Genomic DNA, 12,358 nt, shown 5'->3' with positions numbered 1-12,358 from the left:
TCAGTTTTGTTCACTACCACATCCCACTGTAACAGTGAACCAGTGGATGATCAAACAGGCATCTGAAGGACTCAATGCTAAATAATTCAAGGAAGGATAAAAGGATAAAGGATAAAGGATAAAGGATAAAGAAATGCTCTATCACTCCTTCCTTCGAAAAAATGCTTTTCAAGGAAACACAGTTACCACCATGAGCAACATACCCTAAATAAAAACAGACTGAACACAACACTTGTAAGAACTCTTTGAAAGACCACAACAAAATGCCACTGAGGAGACCTGGCTTGAGACAGGCCCTCCTTGGTGGGTCCTTCCCTTCATGGTCACAGAATGATCTGAATGCCACTACTTCCTTGTGGGACCTGGACTGAAAGAAGGTAAAGGCACCAAGCACAATTCTCCTGGGAAGCTTTCAAAACTGTAAAATATTTGGAGCATTCAGATAAGCTGGAAATCCTTCTAAATTCTAGGAAGACAAACTGATTCTAGGAAATCAAACCACCTTTTAGGCCAGAGAAGCATCAACAGATAAAAGGCTGAGTTAATCTAAACTGACTGGAGTGTTCATACACTACTCCCACCACTGAGAAGAGGTTATTTAACACAAAACGGTTTTAGTTTCTGAGTCTTTTTAAAGCTCCATGGAATTTGGTCTTTGGGACAGTAGTAATAATAATGATTATTAAGTACTTAAAGTATGCAAAGGCTGAGTAATCCCTAAAGCAGACCTGTGAGGTAGGTCTGCTTTTTCCAGATGAGGAAGTTGAGTATCAGAGAGGTTAAGTAATTTCTCCAAGGCAAAGAGCTAATCACCAGGGCCTATTTAACTTGAATGACCAAGTACCTGACCAAGTCAGGCTTAGTATTAACAGGAGCAAAGAGGGCAGCATGGTGGTGAGGAACGGTCCATGGAAACAGCCACACGGATTCCAGCTCTGCACCTGGCGCTCCCCTCCCGTGAGCCGCAGGGAAGTCTGCACCATGGTACTGGACTAGACCATGGGTCCTAGCCTTCTCTGAGGATCCCCTAGAGGGAAGGCAAGTCCAAGGTGGGGGGCCAGAGTTCTTTTTTCACTGGTTTTGTAAACTAGAATTCTCATTAAGATTTCAGTTCTAAAAAAGGCTTTTCTGCTTTGAAAGTTTGAAAAACACTAGTCCTTTCTAGCTCTAATATTCTGGGGATCATATCCTGGGCCCAATGTTAATATATATTTTTTCAGTTTTACAAGATTTGGCATATATTTTCTCTATTATAAAATCACAGTGGAAAAAAGCCAGCACAGAGGCTTGTATCTTATGTCTTTGCCTTAGTGGGACCCTCGGACATCTCTGTAATTTATCTGTTAAGTCCTTGGCTGGTCTTCACAAGTCACAATCATTACAACGTTCCTTAATGTGAGAAAACTCAACTATTTTCATAAGGCTCTGCTTTATGAAGGTTTATGAGAAATTCCTTGAGGTAAAAAAAGATGGCACCAACTATATTGAAAAGACCACAGAGAGCTGGTTAACTCTCTATGATCTGGTTTTCTGGTGTTTTTTTTTTTTTTTTTTTTTTTAATCATTATTCTGTGTCCATAATGACAAGACAGTTTGTCCAAAAATGTTCGCATAGCTCCTGACTTATCTATAAGCAGCTTTTGTCATCAAGCGTTGCATACAGGAGACAGATGAATGAGCAGAGATGAACTCACCTGCAGTCTTCGTATCTCAGAAATCATATCATTTTCTACTACAGTACTGGAAAACTACAGGAGCCATGAAGGGCTAAAAAATTTTTTGTATTATATTAACTACTTCTTCATTGGTTCAGCTATAAAAATCCCATACAATGTTCTCATGTATAGATACTTCTCCACATTTCCACCACTGTTTTTAACACAGTTTTGAACTAAGTGTCTACTTGAACTAATCTACTTCTAAATAAATTTTACATGCTATTGTCATTGTTAATTTCTTAAAAGCAAAGAAGGCTTGGGAAGCAACTATTATTCACTAAACAGATTACAAAACTACCTTTTAATATTAAAAGAACAGCAAATAGTATGGTTATTTTACTAAACAAAGGCACTAATATATTCAGAGCATTTTCACTCTTCGTTATTGCGCTTGCAAACACTTCTTAAGAATTGCATTATTTCCCCTTCCCCAAAAACTCATTTTAAAATTTGCCTAATGCTCCTTCACTGGTCCCTGAAATTACTGACACCTTTTACTCACAAGTGTTTCTCCTTAAGCATGGGAACAGCTACTACTTCAGCATGTCTCTGTCATTAAGACCATCAAATTCTTCACAGGATCCAACTTTCATCAAAAGTTTACAGAGGAATTTTAGCTCAAAGAATTGCATTGCATGCATGAAACTATGTATTAAAGGCTCTCTGACTAAACTGAAAGTCATTCTTGCATATAGTGGCAATGATCCATGGATTAAATATTCCCCCAACACCCAAATAGAATTACTATGGTTTATTGTGTCCATAATTCGTGGATAATTGAAGTCTCTCAAACACTTCAGCTAAAATGTTAATGACTTAAAAAGAATCATCAGCTCCTCAATGAAAACACCAAAATGGTTCTCTTCCTATCTCACTAATATTAATTCAAAGAAAATTAAAGTTAAAAAAAACTACTGCCTATTCAAATGCATGTTTTAAGTTAAAAATTATGCATAAATTCAGGATGCAATATTTCACCAAAGTAATTCTAACTGCTATGCTACATTTCTTTAAATTGATCATGTTTACATGGGCATAACATTCTGCAAACAGATCAACAGAACTTAAGATACAAACTGGGTTCTTAAATTCCACATTGATTGAATGAATGAAGATTTTATGGCTCATCACATTAAATGTATTTCTTATTAAGTACAAAGCCTTTAATAATAAATATACAAAGAGACTTCCTACAAAAGTTGGTTTTTTAGGGCTTCCCTGGTGGCGCAGTGGCTGAGAGCCCACCTGCCGATGCAGGGGACGCGGGTTCGTGCCCCAGTCCAGGAAGATCCCACATGCCGCGGAGCGGCTGGGCCCGTGAGCCATGGCTGCTGAGGCTGCGCGTCCGGAGCCTGTGCTCCGCAACGGGAGAGGCCACAGCAGGGAGAGGCCCGCATACCGCAAAAAAAAAAAAAAAAGTTGGTTTTTTAGACACCCATTCTAAAGTGTTGGGGGAAAAAAAGTTTTAAATAATTCCCTTTACATGCTGTACTAGCTCTGTTTATCTGGAAATTTTATTTTAATACAGTTGACCCTTGAACAACACAGGTTTGAACTGTGCGCGTCCACTTATACACAGATTTTTTTCAATGGTAAATACAACAGTACTACACGGTTGCGTTGGTTGAATCCGGAGATGCAGAACCACAGATAAGGAGGAACTACTTCCGCAAGAGGGCTGACTATAAGTTACAGTCTCTATTTTAGACTGCTAGGATTTTAGGCTGGTAGGAGGCTTGGTGCTCCTAACCCCTGCATTGTTTAAGGATCAACTGTATACAGATAAAGAAAAGTAGCGCTGTAGTAGTACTGAATTTACACTAAGCATGGGCACCCAGATTAAGCACGAGCCACTAAGGATCCATTCCTGGTCTATACAATCGAGCTCATAATGTCTTTTTGCAGTCTCAAGGTTGATTGGAGATATTTTCAAACCTATTCTACATGTATGGTACCAACTGCAGGCTTCAGAAAAACAGGCAAATGTGAAAATAAAGCCCAACATTAAGGAACTAATACCACCAAATGAATGCTCCTGATGGATGCTGGAAAAACCCCTTCCTTATTGGACGACAAAAAAAAAAAAACCCATCCCATGTCATTGAAAAAGGGGAAAAGCAGGAGGAAATGAAGGGTAAAGTTAAACATTAGCTTTTTCATTAATCCGTGAACTATAATTATTAGTATTCAGCTACTCTACACCAGCTGCCCATCACACTGCAGATGCACAGTTAGTGAACTGCTGTCATCATGATTAAGACAGTCGTTACTGCTGCAGAAGCGGGAGATGCTCGCGTCCACACCACAAGACTACTCCGTTACCCTCGAGGAGTCTGTGGGTGAAGAAAACCCCTCAGCAGCATCCTCCTTGATAACCTCCTAACAACACAAAACAAGAGTGTGGGTAAAAGGTGAAGGAGTGAGCCAAACAAGGATGATGAATGAACATGATGTTGAAATAATATATAACACTGAAACCTGGACCTGATTAGATTTTTTTCCTTCAATGATAATATTTTAAAATTTAAATAACAGTTTAAGTTCTACAGCTTTTGCCTCCTAATTTAAAAAATACATTAACAGGGAATTTCTTTTTTTTTTAATTGTTAACACATGTTTATCATCAGGAACACCTAAAATTTTAGGCACAAATGTATTTTGTTTTGGATTAGAGTTAATAGTACATTTGAATACTTCCCTGATTCTACTTAATTTCTGCTATTCAATCAAAATGTTCTTTCAATGCGTCCTCTAATTTTTATACCATAGGGCTAGCATATATATACATAGATAGACACAACTACCATATATGTATGTCCTTTAAAAAGAAATCAGAAATTAGCAGATGTAAAGGTTTAGTTTTAAAAGTTTGATAACAAACATTATTGGCCAGAAACTCTGGTTGTAAACAACTCATCATTTACCTCCTGATGCTGCAAGTCATTTTCCTTTCATTGATATTTACCAGAAATGAAAACAAAATACATTTTGTGTTAGTAACAGCTTATGTTTCTTAAAACTACTTATAAAATAAGTTGCGCTTTTACTACAAAGGAAATAAGCAAACTTCTAATGCTGACTATGTTTCATATTAGAGTAATACTTTAGTTATGCTTTTTTATACTTACTAGGCCATTGCTCTGATCTCTGGGCAAATTCGTTTTTACTGATGGACGTGAGATGAGATGTTGGGAGCCGCCAGGGTAGTACCTTGGCGTGTAAAGGTAAGGGGCAAAGAATGGCTATGGAGAAAACACGTAACAAAACAATTACCGAAATCAAAGTGAAATGAGATGTAGCAAATGAAACTAACCAATAAAATACAACTCCAAGTTTTTAATGCAAGTGACAAAACAAAAGAAAAAATGCCTCACTCATATTCTCTAAGATATCAAACTTAAGACATATTATTTAAATTTTTATATTGTTGATTTAATAAAGCTTTTTAAAAAGCAACTAAAGTTTTGCACCTTACAACTTGACACCAGAGTTTCTCTTTACATTTAACATTTTTATGGGTCTACCATGTGTCAGGTTCTAAGTGATTTACAAATATTAACTCACACTCTCATAAAAAAAAAAAAGCAAAATAGAATCTCAATAGAATACTATTCTTTACCAAAAAAAGATTAGCCTTAAGTAAGACCAAAGAAAGTCTGAATTATATGAGAACCTCCTATACATGGACTCCAGGAATACTGTTACTCTAGGTTCCTAGAGTTTACTTTATATTCTATATCCTGGAGTTTACTCTGTCTCCTAAATAAGCAAGCATATTTTTTAAACGGGGAATTCAGTGTTTAGAGGAGATCTATAAATACACCATTTATTTGTATCCAGCTTCATATAAACAGGAGCTATCAGATTATATGGGCTAAAAATAAAGATTAAAACATATTAACTTTCATTACACTGATGTAACATCTTCCCTTACTTTTTTCACTCCTGCCATTTTAAGAAAACTGTTCTGCTTTTAACTTTCAGACTAAAAACCTCAAATAACTAGAGCAAAAAATAACTAGATCTAAAAACATGAGAAATTTTTAAACGTTTTAAAAATAATAAAACGATATTAAAGCATCACATCATTGTTATTCATGTGAAATTAGAGAACACAAGGTCTCCACCTAGATGGTATGGTAATTTAATATTAAAAAAAAAATTCTTGGTCTCAAAACTTCAACTGTCATCTAATTATCAATTGAACCATTTTACGAAAAATTATAGCAGATTTTAAGACTGGCAAATAAAAACCTGCATTTCACACTGCCTACCACTCAGATAAAGTTTACAAGGATGAAATACATTAGAAAATGCTATTGCTCCACCTTTTTCTCCTTATTTGCGTAAAAGAATGGAATAACATTCACAGGACCTCTATAAATGGTATACCTCATAACTTACATGGCTGGCATTTCTCAAAAACTGGAAAATTTAAATTTTAGAATTCCTGCTTTGCCACGTTTATTCAAATTTCTCTATCTTCCTAGCTTATAAGAAATTTATTTAGGCATGCACTTGGCTTCTATGAATACCAGCCCCTGTGTTTTCTCAAATTAGACTAAAGAGGGAGACAACAAAAATAAAGAAACTGCAAGGGATCTTAGAGTACAGTTCCAGAAAGTATAATACTAGAGCAGATGCTCCATTTTCCTATAGGAAATATTAGTGTTTAAGACCATTAAAATGAGGATAGCTTGGACCTACTCAACTTGATAGGGTCTGAATACTGCTGATAATTAATTGTGCTCTCATCTTTTGAAGTAGAAAATGATCATATTTATACTATGCAAATGATTATACATGACTGAAGATAACTTGAAATAAAAGTCTAGAAATTGGCTACAGTGCTATTATTTGGCAATAGCACCTGAGTCCTACCAGCAGTATTTCCATTACCTCACATTTAAAAGCTGTAACACATATTAAATATAGGTTTACTGAACTACTATAAAAATTATCATTGTTTTAAATTCCAATACAAATTATTATACAAAATACAACAAATGGAATATTTGTTTATAAACAAATAGAAAAACAGATCCCTTTGAAGCATAGGATAGTCTCTGCTGACCCCATAGAGTTCACTTTCTTATTAAGATAATAAATAAAAGCAAAAAGCATCTCAAATATTCAGACTCAATTGAGATCCAGAACCATTAAAATTCAAAATTATTCTGATTTTTAAAAAATCATACTGCATTCAAACTTAACACTTTTTGTCTTTAAAGCTAAAGTACAGTTTTAAAATAATAACAGACCCCGTTAGCAGAAAACTTCTAATACTTCCCTGGAAGAAATTCTTAAAATTTAAGATTCCTAGCACTTGCTTACCCTGTTGTAGAATGGATGCTGGGGTCCCGTCATACCACTGTAATAGCTGCTATGAGGCTGTGGTGACACAACCCCTCCTCCAAACGGGGCACTGAAGGAGGCGGAAGAAGAGCAGGCCGACGCAGGCTGACTGTAGCCCGACGGTGGTCTAGGGGGAGCTTCGTGCAGAGGTAGCGGGGGATACGCAAGTCCTCCGATATTAATCTGGTCTCTTGCAGCTCGAACATCTAAAAGATTAAACAACACCCCAGAAGGCAAAAGAAAATAGAACATTAGTACTTAATCCAATTACCATTTCCTCCTTTAGGCACCAGATAGAAACATGACTGTATCGCTCTTGCCAAGGATTTCAACGGGGTTACAGAAGTAGACAGGAAATTTTGAATACTCCATAGACATTTTAGCAAGAGAAACTCAACTACTTTGCATAAAAGCTTTTGTTCACCATTTGAAAAGTCACCAACATCTGGATTCTTCTCCTCAGTTACCAGAACTATAAACTTTTTTTTCTGACTTTTCAAGGTATCTGTGCTATTCTAACAGTTCTTGTGACTCATAAAGTTTTGTTAATTATTAATAATTCAAACTTGTGTAGTAAATATAACGTTAGCTAAGATTATGGGTTTGCAAACTATACGTCTCATCCATCTCTGAACAATAACAATAACCAATTCCATAGTCACAAAATACACCTCTGACAACAGCCTTATAACAGGTATCTAAAAAAGAATGTAGGAGTATAAGGCTCTCTCTCCATAATTCCTGGAAAATGCCAAGGTGAGTCAGGAGCACCTGCATCATACAGAAGATGGTATGTTTCAGCAAAGGTTCTGTGTGTGTCCATGTGCATACAGTGGTGCCTCAAGGACAACTTAAATTCTTCCAAAATCCTCATGTCACTGTCCTCAAGTTCTAGTCCACAGATTTAAGCTAAAATTTTAAAAGTGATATAGATTTTCTTACCCCTCTGGATAGAGATCCCTATTAAAGACAGAAGACTGGTGACAGAAAAATTACAATGGACTGACATCTTAAAGTGGTGATTATACCGTTAAGAGGAACCTGATTCCAAGGAAGGTTCAGCTGTGTAGGCTGGGAAACATAAAAAGGTCAATTTAACAAACAGCATTTTCCTAGCATTCCCAAAAGATGTCAGACTGCCGATCCGCAGTTTCATTAATTCTCCTGTGTAGCGCTTGGTTTGATATTTCTTGGTGTTTCATGGAGCGCAGGAGAAACTTACACAGCTAAGTCAGAAACAGGAAAAGCCTTCAGTGTTGCAGAGAGGAAAAAGTAAATTTATTACTAATACCCACCTGCAATGATTTCCCGTAGTTTGGGGTCTAGATTTACAGTGCATGGCAAAAAGGTTTTTACATCTCGAGCCACAAGAACTGGCGTCCTTGAAGACAAAAACACTTCAAAATTTCTTATATCTCCATCTATTTCCAGGAGTGGCTCAACATCTTTAGTTGTTGGAATATTCTTTGATATTCTTCAAGTAAGAAACAAACAAAAATGGTCATTAATGTCACTACTGGCAAATTCTGCATGTAACTTAAAATTTGTTATTTATAAAAATAACACATTATACACCTTGCTCTCATAATTTTTTTAAAGAAAAGAAAAAGGAACAAAACAAGTGGTATAGTTACAAAATTACTAAGGTAACAAGTGTGAGGTCAGAATTACATTGCCCTAATGAAAGGCAGGATTTGGGCTAGGAACACAGAGAAAGGAAAGTAACATATTCTAGGTATGTCACAGGTTTTATTTTCTATTATAACAGTAATCTGTGCTTACTATATAAGCATATATATAAGGCAAAGAAATACAGAAAAACAGAAAGGGGAAAAAATCCACATCATTTTACCAACCAGACACGATAACTACCAATTACAGTGTCACTTAGTCTATTTTTCATTATGCATAACTTTTAACCTAGTTGAATTTATATATGTAAATACTTTTGTATCAGGCAGAGGTCTTAAATGTAAAAACAAGTGACATTCATTAAAAAGTACTTAGTAAACACTTCTATGTTGAACTATACGAAACTGCCATTTTTATAGGTCAAAACGGTCAAATATTGACAATTCCATAGGGTTCAACCTACTACATGCCAGGCCATGCGCCAGTCTGAGGCAGTGAGTAAAAATACATCACAGAGGGATAAAGGAATAGAAAATATGAAGGAGCTTAAAAGACAAGGAAGTAGATGACAAATCTGGATATAACCCAAACGTCCACTAACAAGGAAAAGATAAATAACTTGTAGTATAGCCATATAATGGACTACTACTTAGCAATAAAAAGGGATGGACTTATTTATATATGCAACATGGATAAATCTCAGAGTAAATTACGTTGAGTGAAAGAATACAGCAAATGAAGAATACATAGTTGTATTTTTTTTCATTTATATAAAACTAGAATATGTAAACCAACCTACAGTGACAGAAAAAGGATAAAGGTTCCCTGTGAAGTCAGGGATGTGAGGAAGAGAAATGACAGGGAGAGACTTCAAAGGAATGGGAGGGGACTTTAGGAAGTGATATGTCTGCTCTCCTGACAGCCGCGACAGCTTGGTGGGGATGCGTGCTGTGTGTCTATATATGTGTGTACATATGTAAACTTCAGGAATTGTACAACTTAAATATGGCAGGTTATTGTATGTCAATTATATCCCATAAAGCTGCTTTGGAATCACTGTAAATCTGAAGATGTCTTCAAAACACTCAATTCCCAATTAGTCAAGAATATTAACTGTGAGATTATACTGAGTCTAGTTTCAGAGAAGCAGTAAGATTTTCATGTTCTTCAAAAAAGTGAAATGGAATCTTACTCTAATACTAGTTATAGTTACGTAATTTCTCTGGGACTAGCACTTTACTACTCAGGCCCACTACTTGGCTAGTAGCCATTTATTAAAAGCCATCTAAAAGAAAATCCAGAGAACAAAATTAGCAAACAAGAAAAGAATAGGGTGCTGCTTAGAAAATAAGGATAGCAATTTTGTCTTAATGAATTTCAGGAAGTCCCTTTTATGGACTCATGCACACGTGCACAAAACAAAAAGCCCTCTGAAATGGGATTACTTCTTAATAAATTAAACTGGCTTTCAAACTGATTATTAAATATATTTAAAATGAAATGGAAAACTTGAAGAATGGTTTCACAGAACCATCTGCAGAAGTGGCCAAAATATCAGAGCTTCAACAGTTAAAAAGGTAGTTCATCTATTTCAGGAGTTTAACATAAAATACTAAGAAGAGAAGCTAGAAAGATTTAGATAAAAACACACAGCTGACAAGTCACATGAAACAAATTAACTGAATTTTAATGCCAGCTCTGCTTAAGCTTGAATGTGAACAGTGTTCTCAATACGATGAACAATACTGCTGTTCACAAGCCAACAGTCTGCTGCTGGTTTCCAGATTGAAGTCTCTATTCTAACCTTTTGAGCTCAATACATTAAACTCTTCTACTGAAAGAGATATTTATGTAAATGATAATCTTTTGGCAGTAGGCCACCAAAATCATATGTGCCTTTATTTTTCAGATATTTTTCCAAAGGTTAGTATTTAAAGAATTTAAGCAACTTCACTTTTCAATTAGGAGTGAATTTAAATTTCCAGTATTATGAATCATGTGAATTAAAGTTGCCAGCAGTTAAATGGCCCACAGAAGGCATTATAAAACCTCAGGCATCAGTGATCTCCCAGTAAGTTTAAATGCAATCTCCTTCTATGCTACCAATCTAGCAGTACTTGTTAATGCCAACATCAATGTAAGTTAAAAGCATTTTAATTATAAATGACAGTGGTTTAGAGAAAGTCCGTATTAATTCCTTGGCAGAAATTACATAAGCCATTCATATCACTTCCATTCAAAATAAGGTTTTAAATTACACAGAAAAAATTCCATTTTAAATCAAAATATAAATAGGTTCTAAGAGCATAATTTATGAAGAAGGCATATTTACCTTACTTTGTCTAAAAGTAGCTGCCTAATAATGTCATTATTTAATCGTAAGAGATTAAAAATTAAGATAAATTTTCTTTAAAAATTTTAAAAGGGAAAACTTTTAACTGCCTCAGAATTGAATTACTTTGAAACAATTTAACTTCCAGTAGACTCTCAAATACTTTCTATCAGTGAGTGTCCATTTGTTAAATACTCTCTATGCACAGAACACTTGGAGATTCTGGAAGATAGATGGAACACACAGAAAACAGCCACTCAGCATTGTAGCCAAACGGGTCAGAAACAAAAGATAAAATGAAATCCATTGTTAAGCCCATTACTATCTGCAGACAAAAACCCTAGACAACTTTGGAGCTAACCACACTCTCCCCTTCCGTCTTAACCAGGTTAATTCCTGCTCATCCTTTGTCTCTCAGCTCAGCTCCCCCTCTTCAGGGAAGTCTTCCGTGAAACCACATTGCACTCCTCTATTACAAACCCTCATGATAGCACATATGCTTTCTTACATACACATATCACAATTAGAATGTTACACTATTCAGTAGTGGAATTATTTTATTAATGTCTATCTCCCCCCACTAGACGGTAAATTCCATTAAAGCTAAGAACAAGTTTGGTTTTGTTCACCACTGTATCTCCAGTGCTTAGCGAAGAATGCTGTCATATGACTTTTGCGTAATAAATATTTGTAGAGTGAACAAACTACACAAAACAGGATTGTTCCCAAAGAACTCTATTCTTTTAAAATAATTTTCACTTTAATTACCCTTTCTGATATTGAAAAAAAACCCTTGTGCTTGGGAAAGAGTACATTGATCCATTTCAGTTAATTTTTGTACATGGTGTGAAATAAGGGTCCAACTTCATTCTTTTGCATGTGGAAATCTAGTTGTTCCAGCACCATTTCTTGTAGAGACTATTCTTTCCCCCACTGAATGGACTTGGCACCCTTATTAAAGCTTAACTGGCCATAGATGTATGGGTTTATTTCCTGACTCTCAACTCTATTCCACTGGTTTATGTCTGTCCTTATATCAGTGCCACAGTGTTTTGATTACTATAGCTTTGTAGTTTGTGGTTTTTTTTAACATCTTTATTGGAGTATAATTGCTTTACAATGGTGTGTTAGTTTCTGCTTTATAACAAAGTGAATCAGCTATACACATTACATATATCCCCATATCCCCTCCCTCTTGTGTCTCCCTCCCACCCTCCCTACCCCACCCCTCTAGGTGGTCACAAAGCACCGAGCTGATCTCCCTGTGCTATGCAGCTGCTTCCCACTAGCTATCTATTTTACATTTGGTAGTGTATATAAT

At 35.8% G+C, this 12,358-nt stretch overlaps 1 protein-coding gene across 10 annotated transcripts in view; it reads right to left on the bottom strand.

Annotated features, from left to right (window-relative positions):
- KIDINS220 (kinase D interacting substrate 220) overlaps positions 1-12,358 on the bottom strand; it is a 101,762-nt gene that overhangs the window by 15,633 nt on the left and 73,771 nt on the right. For 7 of the 10 annotated variants that reach the window (XM_033838050.2, XM_033838048.2, XM_033838049.2 and 4 more), the window contains 3 exons: positions 8,369-8,547; positions 7,053-7,279; positions 4,847-4,960 (listed from right to left, as the gene is read on the bottom strand). In XM_033838050.2, the coding sequence (XP_033693941.1) occupies positions 4,847-4,960; positions 7,053-7,279; positions 8,369-8,547 (520 nt within the window). Of the gene's footprint in view, positions 1-4,846; positions 4,961-7,052; positions 7,280-8,368; positions 8,548-12,358 lie in introns of those variants that run through there. The other 3 variants (XM_073791603.1, XM_073791604.1, XM_033838054.2) reach the window with 2 other exon arrangements.

This window comes from Tursiops truncatus, chromosome 14 (assembly GCF_011762595.2).
Source record: "Tursiops truncatus isolate mTurTru1 chromosome 14, mTurTru1.mat.Y, whole genome shotgun sequence".
Taxonomy (NCBI): Eukaryota; Metazoa; Chordata; class Mammalia; order Artiodactyla; family Delphinidae; genus Tursiops; species Tursiops truncatus.
The sequence above is the reverse complement of the archived record's forward strand: the minus strand, read 5'-3'. Positions and strand labels throughout refer to the sequence as shown.